This window comes from Podarcis liolepis (assembly GCF_965112155.1).
Source record: "Podarcis liolepis genome assembly, chromosome: 5".
Lineage (NCBI taxonomy): Eukaryota > Metazoa > Chordata > Lepidosauria > Squamata > Lacertidae > Podarcis > Podarcis liolepis.
In genome coordinates, this window is record NC_139556.1 from 54,159,611 (window position 1) to 54,186,125 (window position 26,515).

Genomic DNA, 26,515 nt, shown 5'->3' on the forward strand with positions numbered 1-26,515 from the left:
TGACTTTTCTTCACCACATCAAGAAATTTATGCTAGAATTCCAGTCTGAGGCACCTTCATAGCAGGTCTTCTGCGTTATCATCAGACTTGTAATAACTGCTTTGTGAAGGAGGGAAGCCTTTGTTTTCCTATTTCACTCCTGCTATTCTGAGTCCTGCCATGCCACGTTCAATGCCTGGAACAGCCTCACCTGGTTATTAGGGGAGTTTATTCCTGAAGGTTCTGTAGGTTACTCCCTTGTCACATCAAACACTCATTTGCCCTTCACGTACTGTCAAGTTCCTTTCCTGCTTTGTCCACCAGGTCTGATACCAGTGATCAGATCTCTGAATAAGCGTTCGGCACGCTGTTGGTTTTAAAGCAGAAGTGAAGCAGAACAACGGCATGGTGGTGATGGTTGTTGAATTTGCAAATTTGTACAGAAGGCAGTTTACACAAAACTGACACAGTACAAAATAAGATTTAAAAAGCAACCTAAAAACAAAATGCACTAACAAACAAACCCAACAGCAGTTAAAAGCAGCAGTTTAAAACAGCAGGTCACACAACAGAAGACTGGGAGTCATGAGTCTGCAGTCTCTTCCACTCCAGTTTCTCCTACCAACACTCGGTTCAAAACTAGGGTCTGGGGCTGTTTCCACAGCTAAACGAGGGAAACACACCACCAGTAAGTGTGCTGATACATAGTGCTGACCACACATGGTTAAAACTAATCTATGTCGATCTATCTATATATGCATATTTCTATAGAAATGAAGCTCTCCCTTTGTTTGGCGGCCACAATTTAGTTTTGTCGCGGATAGAAGAGTAAGGTGAAGACAATCACTGAAGAAGGAAGCATTGGGAGAGGAAAGCTATGCTCGGTTTAAAGATATCCAATAATTTGCAAGAGGAAGGTACAAACAATTCTGGAAGCACTTCTGGTTGTGTAACAAACAAGGTTGGCTTTAAAAGTAGGATTATGGAATTATATTAAATAAGCTTTCGCTGGGGGGGGGGGAGTAGAGGCACAGGGGGAGACTATTAGCAATGTGAGTGATGAGAAGAAGATTAATCCTGCATTTGCTTCTCTCTTTGAAGTATACAGGGGGTTTGCCTGACTAAAAAGAGCAGTCTCTAGCACTATCCAATGGCTATAAAAGGTAAGTCACAGAAATTAGATAAAAAGCACTATTAGATCATCTTAGCCCATCCCGTCTTCCAGATACCGTATGTGATTGTCCCCTGGAGTATATTTTCCTCTTACTTTGTTCATGCTTATTTTATAATAAAAGCTAATAGCTATTCTGAGAAAATTGAAGTTCTTTGGAAACAGCATCTCTTTTTTTATGCCATTAATGGCTATCACAGCAGTTCTTATTTTTTAAGTTAGTTATCCTAGTAGACGAAATTTAGAATAAATGCAAACGTAAATATAAAATGAGAGAATAAGAAAGTAAGGCACTCCTTTTGTTTTAAACTTGCTAATTAATGTTCTGGACTGAAAAGGCAAATCAAAATACAAACAACAGGAAAAGTTTGTTTTCCCCCCTTGATTGCCTATGCCTGAAGCAAAGCAAATTAAATTGCACTCATGGAATCAACAATGAAGTTACCAAACAGGAATTAGGGATGGTTTAGCACATGTATAAACAAAGATAACATAAACCATAGAGCTGAGTTTCCCATTAGAAATGTAAGCTGAACTGTAGTTGAAAGAACAGCTGTGTTGTGAGTAAATTCCTATACATTTCCCTCAATGCATTAGGTGGAGAAAAAACAGGGCATTACACATGCAGGGATACTGCTAGTAAAATTAAAGGTAATTGCACACAACAGCAATAATTACATATACAGCCCAATGTACTACCTTCTTATATGCCAAATGCTCAAGGGTACAGAAAGCTTTCAATAGGAACAAATCAGATCCATGCCATAGTTCATGAAGGTCACAACCCTGGGAAAGAACTGCTCACCTTCCAAGCATACTTAAAGCATAAACTTCTGTTAGCTTGCACAGCATGTTCTGTTAGCATCCTCCTGTCTACACTGTTCACATTTTGGATTGTGGTAAATTTAATACTGAATAGGCACTTTGCCCCAGACCTCTATGGCTCTAATTCTTCCTCTAGGATTCATATTCTAAGAGAAATGGAATCTCGCAACTCACCTCTAAACCTATGAATCACCACCACATATTGAAAACAAATGGAACTATAGCTCTACCTGCCTTCCCCTCCCCATCAATATTCCCTTAGTGCTTTATTTTTCTACACAATAAAAGCTGGACTTGTAACTTAAAACTGCCTTTAAAAGCCTAATACACTAAAGCAAAAGAGAAGTAGTTTTGTAGGCCTTTTCTGTTAATCTTTGAGAGATTGCATTAAAGCACAGTCATCTTGGATTACTAAACCCTTCCAAGGACAGCTCTGTGCACCAGCAAATTGTGCCATTCGCAACACATTTACATTTAAGAACTGGTATTCTATACTCTTTCCAGATGCTCTTATTAAAACTCTGCACCATACTTATGGCAGTCGGTAAAATATTATTATGAGGTAACACGCTTACGACTAGAAAGATCTACTAATTTTTATTCTCTAGACTGAAATGCATAAATTTAATCTCATTTATCTTCACTAACCAATGAACGTTTTAAAGCTTTCTTTAGAAGTTTCTGGACTTTACAAATCTAGAAAAAGCAATGTGCAACATGTGATGTTGTTATTATTATTATACAACATCAGCCACACTGAACATGGATTTCTCTCTTGTTTTGAGACACCATAAGTAACTAATTTCACAGGAAGAGCACCTTAGTTTTGCGCTATTTCTAAATTTTATTTTTACTAACCTGTCTGCTATAACCTGGTTGATCCTTGCAATCATAATTGGTTCCCAATGCCATATTTACAACAGAAATGTGTGTCTTTAATGTGCATTATTAATTCGAACAAAATAAGATTGTAAACCTTTTGAAACATGGAGCAGTATAGAAATTACCTAAATAAACAAATACAACAGAATAAGAAAAAAAAAGTCACATTTTAGAGAATTCTGACACATTTAAAAGACAATGAATACAAACAATCTCTTCATCTTTCCCCCTTCCAAGTGCTGGACATGTTCTTGTGCGGAATGAGACCATTCTGTTTATCTACGCAACATGCACTTTATTGAAATAAAGAATGCTTTCACACCTGACTAAGCATTTTCTTCAGAAATCTACTTCTCCTTAGCCTATTATTGTTGATACAGTGCTCTGAACCCTTTCAAAGTTTAGTGTAGCTCATTTCTACCTAAGGTCTTGCCCTGTGCTCGCTCCCTATTGTAACTGAAGACAAGGCCTCCATTGATAACCATGGCTCCCTACACTAAAAAAAAGGGCTCATTTTCTTCCTTCACACAAATGACAACAGAAGCGCTGACAACCATGTGCTGGGACAATACTCCCCTAGCTTGAGTCTGACAAAAAGCAAACCACACACACACACACACACACACACACACCTTCAAGGAGTGGCGTAGGCACAGCATATTTCTACTTCCCTTCTATTTTTCTCTTAGCAGCTATTTCCTGGTTAGAGGACTGCTACTATCAAAAAGGGCCAACCTTCCAGTCCCCATAATTCGGTAAATTGTTTAAATAAAACAATGCTGGCTTCTTGCTCTAAAATATGGGACAGCTAATTTAAGCAAAGTCTGGGGGCAATGTTCACTGATATCCCATGTCCTCTGCCTCACTTCTACATGACACTTTTATACACTCTTTCTCATAGAAAGATTGCAAGACATACCCACGTAATTTAATAACAAAGACACATTAAGGATACAATCCTAAGAATACCTACCAGGAAACAAGTTCCAATAAACTCAGGGCGACTTGCTTCCAAGTAAACATGGCTAGGATCGGTCTGTAACTGAAATCATTAGGATTTTACCACTTGCTTAGGAGAAAGAAAACTATACATAGTACCTCAAACAATAAGATTCAAACAAATGCATTTTTTTAAAAAAAAAAGATTGCTGTTATTTTAATGCTACTTTTGATGGACAGAAAACCAACCGTGTTTCATAATAGCATGTGACATAGCCCAGAATGCACAGGTAATAAATGTGATAATATACATGAAATATTCTTTTACAGGGAGGTTTTATTTTATTTTATTTTATTTTGGGGTGAGATCTAAATAGAAGATTTTGGGAACAATCAATATCATGTCAGTCAGTGTTAGCTTTTAAAAGTTCTGCAAAAAACCCCTACAAGTTAATACATTAAACATAGTTTTCTCCTAATTCATGCTCATTTCTTTATGAAGTGACAACAATGCTTAGTTTTTTATTACTTGAAACAATTTAGCAGCCTGTTAAATAACTAGCCATTTAAAAATTGTGGCCTACATAATTCCAGGTTAGTTTTACCAGCATTATAAAAGGATTAAAGATTGAAACCCACAGGTGTATGCCTGATACAAGAAGTTGTGATGGAAAAACGGACAGCCATCACAATCTGCCCCCTCCCCACCTACCAAATTCTTCATGGAAACTTTGAAACAAGCACTAATTTCATTCTACTTTATATTTAAACTCATCTACATAATTTGTTTTAGGTTGTTATACACTGAGATAGAATACGGATAAAGATCAAGAGCCCAGTGACATTATTTTTCTCCAAAGTGATGCTCGGAAGTGCATGCATCAACCTCTTCTAAAACAGAGAAACAAATGAAACCAATCACAAAACAAGTAACAATACACAACCGCAAAAAAAGAAGCATATAACTGTGCTTTGGAAGTCAGGAATAATGTAAAGATAGAATGAGGTCGTGCTGTTTTGCTCCAAATGTATTTAGAGGAAAGATTGGCTTCCTCTTTCATATGAATCACTATCAATGTAAAAATTATCTAAATGCTTTAGTTTTTGATTTCCAGAACACGGGGGGGGGGGGGGGGACTGTGCCAATTCATGCACTTGTTTATGCAGGTCTCTATTATGTGCAGACAAAACAAAACCACACACACACACACACAAACTCGGCCCAGGCAAGGGAAAACATGATATTTATATACAATAGAAAAGCTATTCAGAACCAAAGTCTACATGTATTTGAGGATGAAGAGATGGTTTGGATAGAGTGAAATGAGAGAAAACTATATTAACTGCAATTCATATGTATGTAGTTTTTATCGCAACAGTAAAACAGCATTAAAAAAATAAAATTCAATATTATAAATTCTCCAAAATCCTATATAAATATGCATTTCATTATTACATAGTCTATAAAATATCATTTTTATTAACTTATGTGCGTTATGTAACAGTTTAATATCCACAACTATAAAGACATAGAGAGACGTTAAGCCAAACTTTCGTCTTTGAGAATCTTTTAGTTCACAAAATATTTAAACACACACACACACACACATGGCAGGATCACTGAAAACGGAAAGATAAAAATGATATATAATAGCATTTCAACCATTTTTTGAAGACATTAGATAGGGAAGGCTATCCATAACGAGGCCTAAACCTCAATGAGACAGAGCTTGGTTATTGCAGCATAGCAAGCAAGGTATGTTCTGCATCCCCTTAGATGCGTCCTGAAAACCCCCCGAATGCATTTTTCTTGTCACAAGCACTGAAGTATATGTATCTTTTCAACTAACATCTTTTGGATATTTTTGCAATGCAAATAATTACTATAACAACCTGTTGTCTCTTCTATGTTCCTAATAGAGTAAATGAACATTGTCCTCACTGAATCCAATTTATTTCCACATGGAACCCAGAACCATTCGAAAGAGCACATGTTTAACAAATCTACTCAAATTAACACCTCGGGTGAAGGTGGGTGGGACATTTAAACAAATAATATGTAAGGTTAAGACTGTAGAAAATTTAAATACTACATTATGATTTTTTTAAAAAAAAACACAACAAAACTCCACTGTGGAAATCAGGCACTTAAAATCAGCAGAACTTACTTAATGTAAATACTTATGACTGTCAAGCAGAAATAAGGCTTGGCTTCCAAAGCAGAGAATAACTAAGAGATGAAATACCTGCACAATCAAATAAAATTCTGAAGCAAACATAACAAATAAATAAAAAGGGAATGTTTTGTTATGCTACATACACCTATCACAGTACATATACAAAAAAATACATGCACGCATACACACTTGCTTTTGTTGGCAAGCTCCACTCAACAGCTTTAGCTCAATAAATACAACCAGCTGTATATTATGAAATGGCCTTTTCCCTATGACAACACTCCGCAACGAAAAAGAGAACTGCTCTCCAAGAAGAAGAAAAGGCAAAAGAAAAATCCACTCCAACAATTATTTTTTAATTGTTCCATGCCTTTGCATGTGATGAAAAGGACATGCATGCTTTGTGTTGTTTTGTAACTATTACAGTATGTTAAGAACTGTCACTGACAAGTCATTCTACCCCCTCCCCTAAACTGACTCGCACTGTATTTTTTTTTAAGTATTGAACAAAGGTCACAGCTTGAATTGACTGTTCTATCTTCCTTTTAAAAAATGCTTCCACAGACACGAATAAAAACAAGTCACACAACTAGTTCAATGGTCAAGATGCGCTCGCTCTCTCTCTCTCTCTCTCTCACACACACACACTTAAACACAAATGCTACTCACCCAGCAATTCAAATTGAGATGCCAACAGCCAAACTGCTGAAACAGAGAGAACCCAGAGGCGAGTGCTCCTCCTTTACCACTCAAATCTTCCATTCCCACTAAAATTGCATCCCTCGGGTACATAACGGCTTTGTCTTTCCCACTCTTAATCTCATAAACTTTTCCCCCCCTTCACTGTCTAGATGCCAATTGTACTAGCTTTGTATTATTTCCCTTGCAGCTTTTCACTTTCTGTCTCCCTCCCATCCCCCGCCTGCGTTTTTTCACTTAAAGTACAGTCCTAAAAGATCAAGATGTTTCCAGATTTGAGGCCTGGCGTTCCCTGAATGCTCCGCATCCATCGTGACATCGGATGTCGGCTGTGAGAGAAGGTGTCTTATTTTCTAAGATTGTCTCTGATGCGGATTTCGAAACTTGAAATAATCACTTCGGTTTTCTAATACACAAATTCTCTTACTGTCAAACACACACACCCCCAACCGCCCCTCCGTTTGCTTGCTAAGGATAGCTAAAGAAGCAGTTACCTTGGAAATAAATGACAACGCTACTACGATTCAGATAGTTACAGGTAATGCTATGCGCAACAATGGATAGCCATGAGGGAGCAGGAGTACCTAAGTGTAACAAGCAGTCACTGTCAGATCCCACCAAACAAATTTCTTCAGGAGAGACCTGCAGGAAGCAGTTGATTTTGTTATCATTTTGACACATTAGTAATCACTCTCCTTCGCCCCCAACTTTTACCAATATTAATTTTTTTGGTTCTTGGTTTAAACAGGTTGGTTCACATGAAAACAGTGTAAGAAATGCTCATCAAGTTTTCTACAGTCTCACTGTCTAAGGTATTTTGCTACAGCAAGCTTATTTTGGTTTCTGTAAGCACGAGCTTAAAACAGAGACCAGATTCCTCCGCGAACTGAAAAATTGTGTCTTTTTTCATCTACATTCATAAGTTATCCATCCTTTGTGATAGGTATTGACTTAAGGAACAAAAATCACAAAGGCAGCTCTGGTTTTTATGGGGGAATGCGATCAAACCTATAGTGGCTACCTCTCAAAATACCTGACAAGAAAGCGCCAGTAATATGGTTAAGCATGATGGATAGGTAAAACTATCTGTGCTTCAGTATCATTAGTAGTTCAGTGTGTAAGTTAATTTTATCAGAGCAAAAAAGTTTCTGAATTGTCCAAAACCCACAAAGAATTTATACTCAACTGGAGGAGATGTGAAGAAGACCTCTCATAAACCCTTATACCTTTATATATAGTAATATAACCTACACAATGATTTTTAAGACAGTTTCAAAACTTATGCTGCGCTAATCACTACAGAAGTCACTGCAACGTTGTCCTGCTGTATTAATTACTATCGTTGCTATTATTACTTTACAGGTGTACAGACTGATCTGCAATTCAGAAGTGGAGACAAAACCTTAAGAATCTGGAGACACTCGCCAGAATGTAATCAACGGAGACAGAAAGTTCTTCTGTTTGCTTTTCTTACCACCATCCTTTTCCGCACTTATCTGGCCTTTGCACGTAAAGTGTCAGCCAGCAACCGTTAAGGCCCTTAATACCAAAACAAAACCCTGCAATTTCCCTTTACATGGCAATAACAAAAGCAATGAGGCTCCAGTTTGACAAGTAAAAAGCTCCAACAACACGGCAACTAATTGCCTTCCCTCCCTCTATTCACAGCGGCCACCACACTCCAGCGGCTGCTTTTGTCCCACGTGCAATTTCTTAAGTAAACTGCAAGTTCTCTGGCTGGTGATGGACAGTTCCCAATCATTTAGCAACAATAACTTATAAAGTGCAGCAAATAGGATGGGCAGCTTTTAAACTGAGGCTTTCCTTTTCTTGGATATCCCAAAAACAGGAGGCAGAGGGAAGCAACATCGGGGGGGGGGGGGTGAGGAAGCACAACAGTATAATGCCTAGTATTTTTTTCTTTACTTCTTTCCTATAAGCAATGCATGCACCTACCAAGTTTCTTCAAAAAATAGTTTCTCAGCAGAACTGATCTGAAAGCATTGCAGAGAGCAGTCATCTAGTTAACGTCCTGCAATTAAAATTTCCAAAAATATTTGGGTTTGCGGGGGCGGGGGGTGTTGAAGTGTCAGAGAAGTAAGCACAGTCTAAGAACAGAAACCCAACTAATTAAGAAACAAAATATCTGAAAGTTAGCAAAATAAGCTGTGATAGTACCTCTGTGGAGGGATAGAACCCTCCTCTTGTTGCAATGAAGTTGCAATTACACATGGGAGAGACCAAATGGATCTGCTGTTCAAAATCAGATTCTTCTTAGCTCCAGCACACAGATGTTAAAGCAAACTTTATTATTTATGGGAACAGGGGAACAAGTACTACCATGAGATTTTCTACAAGGGGAGGAATCCCCCAAACATTTGGCTTCGCTAAGACAACTTTTCGTTGATGGAAGGAAAGTGATGGCCTTACTTAACCTAACCTTGAGGAGCAAAGCACTGAAGAATATTGTGTGTCTCCAAGAAGAAGAAAAACGCAAAGGGTTAGTTGTTAATGATGACAGAGATCACTTTGTCCATGCTAAAGTTCCCAAACTCTGAAGCTTCTTTTAAAAGACAAAAACTCTTTGCTATGCTTTAAACCCCTCAATCTTAAAATGCTCCGAACAGAGAAAAATTAACATGCAACAAAAACATGCGACAGAAACGAAAGTATCAGTGCCGATTCATTAAAAGCAATGCCTCACTCTGCTAGCCTTGTGGGAAAGAGGAAAAGGTTTAGCTTACCATTTACAACAGTTTTAATCAGGATGCTTCACGCTGCCTGGTTTCAAGCATGCTGCCGCTTGTTATATTAACATACCTACATGATGTGCAATAAGACTGCTGTTGGTTGATCCACTGGAGGGCAGCACCCTACCTAAGCCATTCACCACTGAGCTGCACTGAGCAGATAAACACACGGGAAGCAGCTCTGCAACGCCAGCTCTTCAGAAAAGATGCTCAAGTCCAGTTCCATTCATAGAATTATCTCGCATGGTAGGAAAATGAACAATACTCGCCTCTCCCCCCGATTCAATGCAAATCCACAAAAAAGTGAAAAAGCTCTCGTTTCTCTCTCCCCTCCTTCCCACAAACCCCTGTATATTCAGTCTAAAGAACAAAAGCCGATATTTTGTTTGCCGACTTGGCAAATATAAAGGAAATCTCAGTTCTCCAAAGTTCACCTAACTTGGTGAAAGCGCTGCTTTGCTGCTCGTCACTGAAATGAAGCTTTAATGGCTATTTGATGCCACTCAATTGGGGGAAGCCCGTGGTTCAATTTCAGTAAAAGGTAGAAGATTGTTCCGCTCTTTCCACCCCCTTGCTTACAAAAATTCCCCCATTCCCAAATTCCTGTCAACAGCAATAATTGAATTCTATTTTTATAAAGACTTTTAAAAAGTATAGCATAATGTCTAAAAAGGAGACAAAAAACAAACAAACAAAAAAACAGAAGCATTTAATATGTAATTTTCCCCATGGTTTTAAGTAAAAATCACAGAAACTTGCGGATGTCTTCCTTTAAAGCGAATGGTCCTAACACATATTAAACCACCGCTGCGCGCCTTCTAAGCATAGTAGGAAAAAATGACTATTGATCTTCAAATAGCGATAATTGAAAAGATCAAAAAGATTAAACAAAATCACGAATGTGCTGACTTACCATGCTATGCTTTTTTTGTTGCAACTTTGTAGAAATTTCACTCAAAGAAACTGCATCAGAGGTGTCAAATTTTTTAGCGGAGTGTGATCGTATTACTTCCGCCGCCCTGCCTTCCAATGCTTCAGAACTTTTTCCCCTTTCTCTTTTTTGTTTGTGGTACCTAGCTTTTTGCTATAGACTTTAAAAGCCTTCAGCTCAGCAAACCAGCACAAATTATCTTGCCACCTTGCGTAGCTCTGATGCTTTGGCCGCTAACTTTGGAAGGCCCTTTACTACTGCATCAAAATTAGCATTGTCAAAGCAGTTAATGAATATTAATATTGTATTTGTCATTGGAGCTGGCCCGTTGCTGAACTCCGAGTCATCCATCAGGGACAAGATTAAGAACACAATTATTTCTGACTGACAGGGACCAAATCTGCTAGAATTTTTTTTTTAACAATTCGGGGGGGAACCCCCTCCCCCCACAATATCATCATCTTAAGGTGTCTCCCAAGAGACCGGCAACTAGATTAATACTCTTTTAATGAAGTACAGATCATTATTTGGGGAGGGGGGGTGAGATATAGACTATTGAAGCTATTTAGTTATGCTTATTGTTAGATTATTATTTTTATTTTTTAAAAAAAATACAGGCTGCATATATTTTTTGACAGCTGTCCAGATTTTTATTCATACTGTTCTAAGAAAAAGAAGACTTTTTCTGAAATCTTTTTTCCTTAAAAAAAAAGAACAGAGAATGAGCAATTCATCCCATCTGGGATAATTTTCCATGTCTTCACTTTTAGTCTAGCAGCTCAGAAAAGACAGCACAGTAAATAATTCCCACACAATTTTGACAAGAGACACCTTCATCAGCTACAATTCCTTCTACTCCAATTCCCTAGTTTCCAAGAACTGTCTCACTCACTTTATTCTGGATGAACCATTACATTTACAGAAACTCTTAAATTCCCTTTTAATGGTGACATCTTTCTGTAATAAACACACAGGAAACAACACTTGAAGAACCCAAGAACAACCATTAACGAACCAGTAAGCGGAAAGTGGTCTCCCTTGGACTCGGAAGAGATCAAACTTGTTAATTTGAATTCAACCAGGTCCCAACTTTTGAACATGAAAAGTCGTGCATTATGCCTTATGATAATTAATGGATTCGTGAAATCAAAAGGAGCGAATGGAAACCGAAGGAAATACTGGAAAGATTTTGAAAAATGACCACACAGAGCTGAGCTACTAGAGCAGTTCAACGCTCGCTGTTTTAAAATAAATCACATCTTAAAAAGTTGTCTCTTACCTGTTTTAACCAATTTATCTGTATCCACTGCTGTATCCAATTCACCCACCCACCCACCCATACCCACACAGATCAAATCAGTTACTTAATTTATATACCTGGGCATGTGATTTTTACAGGCGCGTTTTGGAACATACCTTTGGTGGCTTCTTTTGCAGAAATTGCTCCCGAGATCATATTTGTTAATCCTCCCCCTCCCTCCATTTTGGGGAGAAGTTTCTTATTTTAAATGTGGTAAAAGGGGGAGAACGAAAGGGGATAAAAATGACAGATGTGATAGCTAATCTGTCCAATGAATCATGGGGGTCTAGGTAAAGCTGTTGAGGCTACTGCGCTAATCTACAGCTCCCACTGACCAGCCTACTGGCCCCCTAATACCATTATCAACCCTTAGATGAACATTCTAAATTAGAGTTTTGTTCCAAAAGGGTGTGAAGTTGACCTCTGGTGCCAGGAAACCTCTGCCGTACATACAGATGGAAAAGTTCTTATGATTTTTTTTTTTAAAAAAGCAATCTCCTTTTCAAAGGGATTTTGCATTTGCGTATGTGTGTGCCCTCTCTCTCTCTAGGAGCAGTTTTTATGGATACCATCAACTACTGCCTTGTCAAGACAAATAATAATAATAAATAATAATAGGTAACAAACTTCTTTAGTATATTGATTTTTCTTTAAAACAAGAACACTGTTGCTGAGTTTTGGGAATCATTTCCACCCCCAGCCACCTCTTTGGTACAGGGGGGGAAAAGTGCAATAAAACGCAATCTTCTTTCAATGCACTTTGTCTAAGCAGATTTTTGTTTCATTTATTTGGGTTTAGGATGCCTTCAAAAGACCGACATACCCATACATCATTTTCTTTTTCATAAAAATATTTTTTGGCCGTTACCGAATGTTAATCGTAAGCATCCAAAAATTGCGAAAGGTAGAATAAAACAATATTTATTTATATATAATAATTTTCCTATGGGTTTTAATAATAGGGTGAACTTCCTTTGTCTTAAAATCCATTCCCCCCGCCCCTCAGTGTGAACAAGCAACACTGCGGTAGGAAAGAAAGCTGAGTAAGAAAGGAAAAAGAAACGAACATTTTCTATCATTTGTATACCCTCTTTTGGAGTAATAAGAGACTTATCATCTTCAAGAGGTACTATGCTTTGGGCTTTGTTCAGGCCTATTTATTCTACATTAAATGGAAATTTACTTCGATGCCTGTATTACCAAACCCGATACTGGTCACAACAGTAAACCAGTAGCTTATAATCTCCTTCAATAAAGCCAACATCTCATTTCCCCTTAATAATATGTTAGAGCTTGCAAATTTTTAGGTCAATATTTACAATTTGGGATTTTGTGGATACCAATCAACACCATCAGACACCTATCCCCATCTCAGTTCTTAATAGGCTGCTTTCTCTGCCTCTCTCTGCTTCCCCAGCACGACTGCATCAGCACTAGTATCAAATTAACTCTCCGACTTTGAAACTTATTGATCTGCTATTAAGACACCAGTGAACCTGATGAAATGAGTGCTGTAGGTGCAGTCAGGACTTCAAAGTCTCACACAGCCACATAAAACAAGTGCCTTTGATCCTAACTCCGATCTGCTGAGGGTTTAAAGCCCAATTCTCCCTAAGCTGCCCTTCTCACTCGTCATGTCTGATGTCTTACCAACCAGCGACTTGATAATGTTAATAATGCAAATTTTAGCAAATGATTTTTACAGTGGCAAAATTAATTATATGAATTTATGCTCCTTTCAATTTGGGCATCTGAAGTACAAAAAAAAAATCATGGCAGCAATTACAGTTGCAAAAAAGAAATGCTGCTCGTGTTCTGCATTTAAACTATAACAATTTTTGGTATTTGTACTGGCAAAATCACACTGAAATACCTACTATTTACTGCAAATAAAACTGAGCTTTGGGCTAAAAGTTACACAATTATTTTAGCCTTCTTGTACGATGTGTAGTGGGAACTAGCAGCTATTTGCAAGCTTCACATATTCGCTTTTCTGTCTTTTTGCCACTTGTATAAACAACGAGTCCTTGTTTGTTCTTCATATGAATTCCAAATAACTTCATGCAATATGTTCACATTAAATAACACTTTCTTTAATGCATGTACCTTGGGATATACAATTATTAGGTACAACAAAAGGATTTCACACAGTTTATCAAATATAGAAAGAGGCAAGCATCATGTTGCCTGAAAAACAGAATAAATCAGTGCTTAAATACTAAAGATTAAATACCGAGGAACTTAAATCTATATATTTATAAGTTCACTTATGTAGATTCTATTATATATTAAATCAAACAATCCTTTGTACCGCTAATAGATTATAAGCATTTTCTTGAACATCATACTGAAGGCAGAAATCTAATGGAATTATAAAAGTAAATAATATATATGGTGAATATTTGCTCTTTTTCTCCTCATGGAGACACACATTATTTAGTCAACAACTTTCTGTATTAGCATAGGAAAAGAACAATAATACTTAATACTTAATCAACGTCAAATATTAGGGCAATTTTTGAAGAAAATTTTGAGGGAAGGTACCTCAAATATATATATTTTTAAGCTGTGTACAGGAACAACTTTACACAAACTAAAGCAGCAATCCTGATCCCAGTGAGCATAGCAGGTTTACTTCTGTGCAAGCATGCAAAGGATTGTACTCTAAAAACGGTTCTTTTTAAAAATCAAGGACAGGAAAATTAAGAGATGTATTGTTATACCTTTAATTTCCCCAATATTTTCCTTCTGAGGAAAACATATCTCAACATTTCTGCCATACAATTCTGCCATATTTTTCCCCTCAGAAGGAATATACTTTGGTGCTCAGCACCAAAATATTATTTTGTAGAAATACTGTTTCTAGAAAACTATTCCCCCCCCCTCAAGAATTTGTTTCTAATAAAATTTAAATTAACATGGGGGGGGGGAGAGAAGCCCTAAAAAGCTATTGCTATGTTGATACTCACTTAACCTACTTGCAATTCTAAAGAAGTCAACACTTGATTGTGACAATGTTCAAAAGAATTTCCTATGCCACAAGCACAGTAAAAACTTTCACCAATTAGTGCAGGAAAAAAGGAGGGAAAAGCCACAGCGCTGGTGCTCAAAGAGCCAGGCCTTGCGGCAAAGCTGTCATGTCGAGTGGATTGATCAACAGGACCACAATTTCTAATGGCATGTTGTCATGAAAAGTCAGCCACGGGGAGCCACCTGCTTTACTGCTCGTAGACAGCTAGGGAGAGGAAGGGGGAGCCTTTCATACCTATCTTCACTAGACCCTTTTGCTGGCAATTTTGGAAAGGGTCTCCTGATTTTTATTCAGTAGGAATATGTCATGTCTCCAAACGCATTACCCAGCCTCTAAGATTACAGTTATAGAAGACTGGAATTCTCATCTTCTCTCGCTCTTTTACAGACACACACATACACACACACACCTTTTTTTTAAATAGAAGAAATGGTACCTTCACAATCACACATATTCCCAGATCTAAAACATTTCCGTCGCAACTCTAAACCAATCACAACTATAACTCATGCCTGAAGACAGTGTAGACTACCTGCCTTTGCCCTCAACAGAGATCCTATAGCTTGTTTGACACAGAACATGGTACTGGCATTGTTCCAGTTTATATGCCACCATATTTTTAGGAACTTGTTACACATTAGACCACTGTGTTGCTTGTACTATGGGCAGACACCTGCAGATGAAATGGTTGATATTTTTGATTTTTAAAGTATTTTATAATTTAACAAAACAAACAATATTTTGTCTCAACTCTTGATGGAACACAACTGAAAGCTGAAGAACCTTCTGCCAATTTACCATCAAACTGAGCACTGCACTGCCTTATTCAAGAAAATTGTGCTAACCTTTGGCTTGTACTGTTTTGACTGAGGAAGCATGGGTATTTTGTCATTAGAACAAATACTAAGGACAAATATTATACCATCAAATATGATATAAGGAAAATTGCTGTGGTAATTATGGCTTAGTGGAACAAAAAAGGCAATGTTGTGTCACAGAAGAAAATAAACATATCCAAGTTGAAAATATGTGTGATTCAGTAGACAAACTCAGAGCTTTTATTTACCTAGACTTCAATGAGGACTAGCAATAGGTTTAAATTTTCAAGATATTGAACATTTTCTATCTGTTTATTTGAAAGCATCTACAGTAAGACAATAATAATAATAATAATGTACTGTGTATACCAATTTAATGTGTGTGTTTTTTTTACCAACACAAATCATCTATGTACAGAAGAAAAAAGTCAAATAAAAGTTAAAGAACTTTCAAGTTCATGTAAGCAACCCCCAATTGACATGCAAATCACGTACTGTAACCTTTTATCGGTGCAGCCTCTGGTCTCATCAGTCGATGAAATTCTCAGCCCGCGGCAACAGCTTAGCCGAGGGACGCAGACCAATGAGAAAATATTCATTGTGTTAGCATTTCAAATGGCGAGAAAGGAAGAAGAAGCGCTAACTGATCACTGCCCATGGAATTAATTGGATATTCCAAGAATAATGTCTCTCACTGAAGATCCTTGGAGGCCGAGCACGAGTAGAGACCACATTTTGTGCGGTGCCTTCAAAAAAAGACCGCTTGGGGGGCAGTGGACATATTAGGGGTTTAGCGCATTTCCCTAAAGGCCAGAAAATAATCAGATGCACTGAACCAAACTCAGCTAATCCATTCCATAATTATACACACAAAATCCAATAAACTTTGTCACATTACTGGAAAATTAAACCATTATAGCAAAGGCATTGCTATTGTGCATAAGTTTGGGGTATGATTTTGGTTCAAGGAACATTTTGATGGAACACTGAACTTCAAGGGATATTGTCTTTAGAGTCTAGAATGAGAATAGTGTAGATTTGAGTCTTCTGTTTTGTTTCAAACTTTTCTAGATGCTTCCGTCCTTTATATAGATGAGATTTACGTTTCAGCTTTATCGCACATAGTCCAAGCCTATGCAATGACCCCGTGTGATATTAGTATATCGTTCCTTAAGACACATCTTACTTCAAGCTTTTCAAGACTTGTTTGCTTTCAAACTCAAAACAGCATAAAGAATTAGCATTGTTGGGGGCGCTAGAAGATTGAACTAAGACTTTGACTTGATCCAAAGCAGTAGCCTTCTGGATAAACAGTTGCTTGTGCAACTGAATAATCTCCAAAAGGTAAAAAGAAGAAGAAGAAGAAGGGGGGTAAGAAAGGGAGAAAAATGAGATTAAGAACCTTCCCAAATGTTCCATCTTTCCTATCGACCGCTGGCCTAGCGTGAGGTGTCAATTTTGACTCCAAAGAGAGCACACGAATTCGCAGCGGTCCCATTATGCGGTCTCTGCGCTCATTGTAAATTCTGTCAACGAAGTCAATCTTATTAACTTCCGCACTGGTTCACACATGACATTTTCTTCAATTTTCTTGCTGACATCAAAAACATCAATTAGCAGCCCGAAAATAGGAAGGAACGAATGACAGAGCCTGATAACGTCAACTATTTGAAGCCAAGGGTAAATCTATTCTCCAGTTCTGAATGCGTTCATTACAATTGCATTTTCAAAGAAGACCTCCAAATAGCAAAGAAAATTAAATTTATCATCTAGAAATGCCTAGAAATTGTTTTTTTAATCCTATGTCTATCTCTCAATCCCAGAGTGTAATACAAAGTATCGTAATTCATTTTTATGATAACATGCCACAACTTTAATAGAAAGTTTATAAAATATGCAGCCCCTGCCATACTTCCTATCACACAGAAACTAGAAGGGACGAGAAATTTGTCCACCAGATTGGACCACTGCCTTGTCTACTCATCGGTTCTTATAGGCTGGCATAGAACTGAAGGGGGGGAGAGAGTGAGAGAGAAAGGACACACACCGACATCTAGAGAAATGAAGGAATCATGGGCAGTACAGCTTTAGACTAACTAGTGTCTTTAAAACAGTAGCAAGCAGTAAAACACTTTAGGGGGGGAATCCTTCCATTTGCATTTTTCCCATCTCAGATAAAGCAAACCCAACTCCTCTTCCATTAAAGCAAAGGGAGAAGTCCACTCAAAGACTTTATACTACCTGTCAAAACCTGAAAGCACATGTCTTCAATCATCTCCTTGAACTTCGCTAACTGAACTATTAAACCCATTTCATTTTATTGATGTTTTCAAAAACAAGAACTTAAAAATATCTTCCCGTCACCTTAAAACACTTAAAACCAAAATGGAACGTATGCAGTACTCAACAATTAATTTGTGGGGAGGATAGCAGCCTTAACACGACTGTGGGGGGGGGGGACACACACACACGTAATACCAAGCTGCTGATTTAACGAATTTTTTTTTTTGTTCTTGTGTCTGCTTTGTGAGACATCGTAACTTTCATGCTTGTATTACATCTCCTAGGGAGTGAATGAAAGCAGATTCAGTTGGCTACCAAAGACACTCACTCGGACTTAATGCAAACAGAAAGAGCAGCTACACCCTGATAAACAGATCACATTCCTTCAGCCCATTGATTTTTTGATCTTTTGACATTTTTTAGTTGCTTCCATTCCCTTCCTTGTCTTTTTCTCAATGTCACAAAAGACAAAAATGTCTAAACAATTGATGGTGGGGATATCTATTAGCTGTCAACCCGACTTTTTTTCCCGGCACCGACTAACAAATTCCCAAATAGAATGCCGAGAACCGGCATGACGATGCGCATCACAGGAGTTATTTCAAAGATAGCTAATCATGATCTAATGTTTTGTCTTTACCAAGCAAAACCTTGCTAGGAAGAAGTCAAGTATGGGAAATGTGGAAGCAGAGGAGGAGAGTTCTGTTGAGGAAGCTGATACTATTTCAACCGTGTTGATACACAAACCAGGAAGGAAAATAATTCCGGAAAAGTTGCACACAGTTCTTTGAGCTTTAGTAAGGTTATAAGACATAAGTACTTATCCTGCCTTCTTACAAAACAGATCACATTCATAACGGAAATATTGAAGAATGTTCAAAAATATGGATGATGGCAATGAATCGAAGCTTGAAAAGATTTTTTTGAGGTTCAGACTGGTTATCAATATAACATCTTATTGAAAAATCAGTATTATTAATTATATAAATTACAAACTACATGAGTAATCATCAAACCGATTCATAAAATATATTATTGTACTATTATTTGTTAATGACTAAAGCTTCTCATGAACCAAAAAGGAATAAAAATGTTCAATTAGCCATGTATTTTAGTTTATCACAGTGCAATCCTGTGTATTTTTACCCAGAAGTAACTGTCACAATCTTAAGTGGGACTTAAACCCAGGTAAGTGTGTGCAAGGAATATAAACCAATATTTGAAATTACTGCTGTCTAAAATTACTGCTTTTAATTTCTTTCTTACTCCCCAATAAAGCTAAAAAAATTAGCTGAAAGAATTTTCAAAAATATAGTTGCAAAACAGTTTCCATATCCATCTTCTCGGAGACAGATTCTTGTGCTTTTTCCACATTGTTCTAAACATAAACAGTGACACTCCGTTGAGTGACAATTCTCTGTCTCTAATCTTTTGTTTGAATCAAAAGAGTCATTTTGAATCTAGTAAGATAATCCACTGGGGTGTTATCTTGCACAAACTCCAGTGAACTGAAGGAAACCTACGCGAGAACACGCACATTCAAACGTACATGCTCTTGTGTGGTTTCCATTGATTTCCGTGGAACTTGTGTGGGGAAACTTTCCCAGCGGACTGTACCCTAGTATTTAAAACAAAGCTCTAAAATCTTTCAGGAGCAAGAGTTATACATACTTTTAAAGGGTCCTCTCGGATGGACCTTCAGCAACTGCATGTGGCGACTATTACCACTGTTAAAAACGAAACTAAGGCAATGCAAACGGATATTTTAATCAACATACAAGAATGCTTCTGTTCTGCAGACTCAATGGATTTGAGTTTGACTAATTCTCATTGTGAAAAATCTTCCAGGTTTGGTGTGCTTCTATCGCAACAATCCTTAAGGAAAATAAATTAAATATTTTGAAAAGTTTGTAGTCTTTTCATCTCTTATTATTATTATTTACATGTGATGGTTTTATATATGTGTAAACATTTAGATAGATAGATAGATAGATAGATAGATAGATAGATAGATAGAGTTATATTTAATTATGTGAGGGTATTTTACAGCATTGAAAAGTCTACTGGGTTATATTTGACTGTCAGTGGCAAAGAACTGACCACAGGTTACAGATAGGATGAACTGCGGTTATGTTTTTTCAACCACGCGCTGTCCTTGAAACGGAGGCTGCATACAGCTCCATTAGATATAGCTCCGGTGCTCTTGATCTATTATTTACAAAGAATAACCCTTCACTGCTTAAGTGGCGACTTCTACTTCATCCTTCCATTTCAGACGCATCAAACAATTTGGGAGGGGGGGGAGAAGGGGGGAAATAAGTTCATAATACAATTTTATGCAAGTGAAAATAATACTTGAGGGTTGTTGGGTTTTGTTTTGTTTTTTTAAAAAGGCAGATTATCTGAAATAAGAATGTTCTTGTCAGCAGAAAATGAGACAGCTTTGTTCTGCTAAAAAAAACTTTTCTTAAATTGATGGTAAACTGTAGATAATAAAATTATTTGTGGCCTTAAAACAAAAATAGATTTAGAGCAGCATACATTCTTATCTGACTATAGAATAAACTGACGGTCCCAGTGGAAGAATCTCTTCTAATATGAGCATTTTTTCATTGAAATATTGTCTCTGTAATGAATAAAACTATTATTTAAGCCTATTCAATCTAATTAGGAAGCTTAGATCTCACCTTTGAATTGAACTTTCAACTTTCTGATGCCAATTAGAAACTATTTTAAAAGTATTTCCCAATTAAACAGATTCCTGTGATCATTTCTGACATAAGATAAAATAGAGCTTTTCAGCAAAATTCTGTTAGGGTACAAAAGGGAGATATGACTATGCAATGTCTAAATCTTACCAAATATATAGACTGGATTTGGCATCTTGCCAACAAAAAAGCTGCTTAACTTCCTAATGTCCCTGCTTTATCTCCACCGTATTTGACAACAGTATTAGAGCTACAAATTCTTTTTTATTATTATTTAATGTACTTCTGCCTTCACTGAGTTATTATATTTTGCCACCAGCTATATTCATACAATGACACAGATGTTTGCTTGTTTAAGAAAGTAAACCGTTTAACAGTGAAGTGTTCCAGACCACTGACTGCCTTAGGTGCACATTAGAAACTTTGTCCCATGGAATAGGTGTCCCATATATGCAAACATGTGGAAAAATAAGGGCATGGCCCGATAATACAGAATGCAGGTAAGCTTAACATACATATGCATATGAGAATGTGTATTAAATATAACTGCAACTCCCATCAATTTTGCACACTGTGAATTAATGCACATTTTATCACTGGCCTATCAAATCAAGCATATCCCACAGAGTACTGTATTTTTCCGTCTATAAGACGCCCCCATGTATAAGATGCCCCCTATTTTGGGGGATTCAGATTTAAGAAAATTGGGGGAGATGGCCCAGACTGTGACACCCCCTAATTTTTGACATTATTTTTTAGGGGGGAAACCTAGTCTTATACACAGAAAAATATGGTATATACCATACTTTCTGTTCCATCAATGAATCCTCCAAGTCAATTAACAAAGATTTTAATATATTAAAAAAATCAGTTAGAAGAGAAAGTAATACACTAAAACATATCAAGAATTATCTAATAAAATCAACATTAAGAAGAGGAGTTATCCAGACCCCAACAATGGAGTAACACCTTTTTTGTTTGTTTTATACTATCAAAGAAGGGACCAACCAAACCTCTTAAGATAAGGAGTTTCAGAACTTAGGTGGCCTTCCCATGTAGACAGCAGCTGATGGTGGAACATGAAGCAAAGTCTGCCCCAGAGATCTACACAGATGGAAAGGATTATACAGCAGAAGACCCGCTTCTTATATATCTTGGTCTCACCATTCAGGACTCGGAAGATAATGAGTACAATGGAACTTGGAAACAATAATGAAGCAATGAAGCTGATGAAGCAGTAGGGGTATATATTATTTTAAAAACTTAGCCTGGTACACCACATTGTGTACCAGCTGAAGTTTCTGAGCATGCTTCAAAGGTATACTCAGATACTATGTGCTGAAGTAATCCAACCTGGATGTGTGATAGCGATAGGAGCTGACTTTTATGGAAAAGGACAGAGTTAGCGTAGCAAAGGCAATCCTAGCCATAGCCCCTGCTCAATGATCAAGAATTAATGCTGATTTGAAGAGTACTCAAAACTATGATCCTGGTTCATCAAGGGAAGTGCAACCCCATTCAAAACATGTCATGTCAAAAAAACCACCTCTAAGTGTTTCTATCCATCTGGATTAAGTTTCTGGTTTTTCACTCAGATCCAGTCCTTCACAGATCTCATACACCAGACCAGGACCTTCACTGCCTCCCTGGAATTAGATTAAAAGAATCAAGGTCTCATCAGCATACTGATGCCACCCAAACCACTGGACAAACTCTTCTGGTACTTTAATGTAAATGTTAAGCAACATGGAAAACAAAGAAAAGTCCTCCTGAACCCCATATGCCACAGGCCATTGGATTTACCAACTTTCTAGAATTTAGATGGGAATCTGACACTTTGGTCCACACACACCTTAAATCCTCACTAGATGTATGTTGCGCCTAGTTCTAAATGTTGACCTAAGAAGACCTAAGTTTTAAAAGTTAATCTCCTGAAACCTCCATAAACTTTGACCACATATAGAAAACTCATAGTATATTGATCCCTAGCTAACAAAATATATAGGAATAAATGTCAAACAAAATCAGGTTTCTCATATGATATTGAGATATCTAACTATCAATGGGCAATTTGGCTTCATTTTGTAACAAACATCACAGTCAATGTGGAATGGTGGATAATTATTATTCAAGAGATCAATTCCAGCTGCACCAAAGTGCAAACTATGGATCATTACAAATAGGACTACTCAAGGCCGGATAATGTTATATAGCTCAAGACAACTTCTTATGTACACACATGCTTGCATTTGCAATGTTTGTCTAACAATTTATCATTAGGCTCATCCTTCATTAATGACAAGTCAGGTCAATATTTATGATCAGATTGCAAATTAACCAATTTAAGCATCCCACACACCTGTGTTGAAAAAATGTAATGTTATATTACGAAACTACCGTGCAATTTGGTGTATCACATTACCGCATTTCATGCCCAGTGCAAAAGAATGTAAGTAAAATTAAATATATGCCTATGTAAAGAATACAAATCACACATGAGATAACTGCAGATGTTTTAAGCACAATTTTTGATGCAAGGCAATGATTCAGTAGGCAAATACATTAACCAAAAGTGCAAGTATAGAGGTTAAGAGCAGTGAGGTGACGATAAACATGTCATTAAAGGCCAAGTAGCAGACTTGAATTTTCATTACAGATTATAATACTCCCAATTCTCTGAATTACACTTAATCATAGTTTTCAGAGCATTTAGCTGTCTAAATGACATGCTTAAAGGCTAGCTTAGTAGGAGATGGGTATTTGATTGTGCAAACTCATGTTTGTGGGAAAGAATAAAACATTTGAACATTAAATTCTTTCAGAATTTATGTTGATCTACACACATCTAAGTACACATGTAGCAGTTTTTATAGAAGAGAACACAAAATTAAACTTTTTATTGGGATTTGTGTGTTCTGAAATCATCATTGGAATTTATAAATATTTAGGATTTTATTCATTTAAGTCTATATCATACTAATATGCTGTATATCATCCAAATCTAAAAAGTCAGTTCTGTACCTGTCTTCTTTACTTCTTAGTATTCCCAAAAATCGTCTATTAAACAGACCATTAGGGAGCCACTATTCAGAGATATTTCTTTTGAGTTATCTACAAAGTATTTGGCTGGTATGAATACTTAAGAGACACTTGTGAATTCAAGTTAAAATGGCATAAAATTGTATTTTGTATAATGCCTGGGTGTGTTGCATTCTATTTACTTATTCTGTATAAATTTTATTTCTTTACAGTATATTTATGTCAACAAAGTGATGATAGCTTCACATTATTAGTAAATCACCCACCGTTTAATTATCACATTCATGCTGTGTATTGTGGTGTTGCATACGTATGCAGAACATGCACATGAATAAATATGGGGAGAATGCACATCTTATACAGTTACAACTTAAGACATGTTTTGAAGTTGCTAAAACATTTCATGAATAGGCAGGAAACTACCATTCCAAAGAAAAAACATGATGAGGATAATTTCAAGAAGCACAAGTTATTCTAAAGGAACTTATTCATAGTTAATGCACACAGGGCAAGATCCAGCAAAGTCTAGCACTTTGAAGTCAAATTAATTTCTACACAGAAATCAATTAGGATTTTTTAAAGCACTTAACTTTGATTGGATTGTGCCCAAAGTGCCTAAGGAAATATTCTGTTTTATGAGACTGTTTACAATATTGTATTTTTACATTATGAACCTCCCTGAAATCTATGGATGAAGAGTAGTATACAAATTTAGTAAGTAATAATAATAATAATACCAGAAAATAATTATGAAGCAATTCTATTCTATTCCCCTGTTTTAAGGCAGATCTACTATGAAACTAATGAAGCTAAGCTTAGAGAGGCCCCAGAATTGACTTTAGTCCAAATTGCTTAAAAACTCTGGATCTAGTAGACCCAATTTGAGTCACATGACTCAAATTGATTACTTTTTTGTTGTATATATTTCAACAGTCCCAAAGTTTGAGTGTCAGTGGCACAGATGTTGTAAAGGTGAGGATCTGTCATGGAACAACCCCACTGAAGAAAATAACAGAGGTTACCCAGTAGTCATCATAGGTTGCGAAACTCCCTTCAAACTTTCCCACTCAGTTCAAGGACATAAGAGCTGCCTGCTGGATCAGGCCAATAGCCCATTTAATCCAGCATCCTGTTCTTACAGTGGTCAACCAGATATCTATGGACCTGGCAAGCGGGACCCCAGCACAAGAGCTTTCTCACTTACTGTAGTTTACAGCAAATGGTGTTCATACACATACTGATTCCTACTGTGGAGGCAGAACATGGCCTCCATCATGCCTAGTAGCCATTGGCAGACTTATCTTCCATGAATTTGTCTAAATCACTTTTAAAGCTATGCTAGTTGGTGGCCATCACTGTCTCCTGTGGGAATGAGTTCCATAATTGTAACTATGCGCTGCGTAAACGAAGTACTTCATTTTATCTGACCTGCATCTTCTAACATTCAGTTTCTATGGATGTTCATGAATTCAAGAGTTATGAGGAATAAATACGTTTCTCTACCCACTTGCTCCAAGCTATGCATTGTTTAGCTCTAACAATCATAACTCAAATTGGACACTTTCACTATCAAGCTTGCTAAGTTTTATCTTCTATTGTCAAACCAATATTGGCTTCTCATGCTAGAACTCATTACATGAGACAGAAGAACACCACCTGTTAAGACTATCCAGAGACTTTCGTAGAAAGTCAAGGGCCTCAATTTGTTATTAGCACCGAGAAGAAATTTAGCCAAAAAAAATGTATTTGCAGTACAGTCAAACCTCTGTTCCTGAACGCCTCCGTTATCGTACATTTCGGCTCCCAAATGCCGAAAACCTGGAAGTAAATAATCTGGTTTTCAAACATTTTTCGGAACCTTAACGTCCGACGTGGCTTCTGTTTCAGCGCAAGAAGCTCTCGCAACCAATCAGAAGCCGTGCCTCGGTTGTCGAACGTTTCAAGTCGAATGGTCTTCCGAAATGGATTACGTTCGACAACCAAGGTTTGACTGTAACGGGACCCAATTTGTTACAACATCTCACAGTTCTCTATTGAAAGGTACACCATTATTAATTTTTTTAAATGGATTTCTATAACGTCACCTGTTACTCACCTTTTCTGTATACTAAGAAATGCCATGTGCCACAGCCATTCATCATAGTGGAGTTGCTCCATCTCCTTGATTGTTTTGGTTGCCCTTTTCTGAACCTATTCAAACTCTACAATATCGTTTTGAGGTGCATTGACCAGAATTGCACATAGTATTCCAAATGAGGTAACACTGTAGATTTGTATAATGACATTGTGGTATTTGCAGTTTTAGTTTCAATTCCTTTCGTAGTGATCTCTAGCTTGGAATTAACCTTTTCCACGGCTGAGTTATCTGCTATGAAGGTCTCATTCCTGGTCAGTCACCACCAGTTCAGACCCCATGAGCATATATGTGAAATTAAGATGTCTTGTTTACATTAAATTTAATGTGCCATGTTGCCACCCAATCACGCAGACACAAAAAATGATGAATTGATACCAAGTGTACCATGGTTGGACGTGGTTTGTGGTTGTTGTTTTTGTTTGTTTTTTGTTTTGCAAGAGTTGAACCTCAGGAGTTGGAAAACAGATGGTGACTTTGCAGTTATCACTGTCTTGTGTGCATTTATGATGCTGAAGTTGGTTCCCAGTTCCTTATTCAACAAAGAGCTGCGTGGATAACCTAAATGTTTTATTTGACCCTATACCACAAAATATGAATTCTAATATTCCATATCATAGATCTCCCTCATTAGTGAAACTCTCCCCATCATCATTCTCTGGGGCAAAAAGTGTTGTTTTTGTGCAAAGCACATTAATGTGCAATGACCTCAGTCTGCAGTTATGAATAAGGGAGCTGTAACTGTGTTCCCCTACATAGTGGCAGTCAGTAGTTCTTTACCTCTCTTTTCTTACTGCAAAACGGGAGATACTCCGATCCTTGCCAGTAAGTCAATGTAGCAGCTCTGCC

The 26,515-nt window shown here is 37.2% G+C and overlaps 1 protein-coding gene across 41 annotated transcripts in view; it reads right to left on the reverse strand.

The window, feature by feature from the left end:
* TCF7L2 (transcription factor 7 like 2) overlaps positions 1-26,515 on the reverse strand; it is a 203,361-nt gene that overhangs the window by 40,770 nt on the left and 136,076 nt on the right. For 30 of the 41 annotated variants that reach the window (XM_083504920.1, XM_083504948.1, XM_083504947.1 and 27 more), the window contains one exon: positions 3,831-3,899. The exons of 9 other annotated variants lie outside the window; for them this stretch is intronic. In XM_083504920.1, coding sequence (XP_083361046.1) covers positions 3,831-3,899 — 69 coding nt within the window. Of the gene's footprint in view, positions 1-3,830; positions 3,900-6,642; positions 6,889-26,515 lie in introns of those variants that run through there. 2 more of the 41 variants (XM_083504916.1, XM_083504933.1) reach the window with 2 other exon arrangements.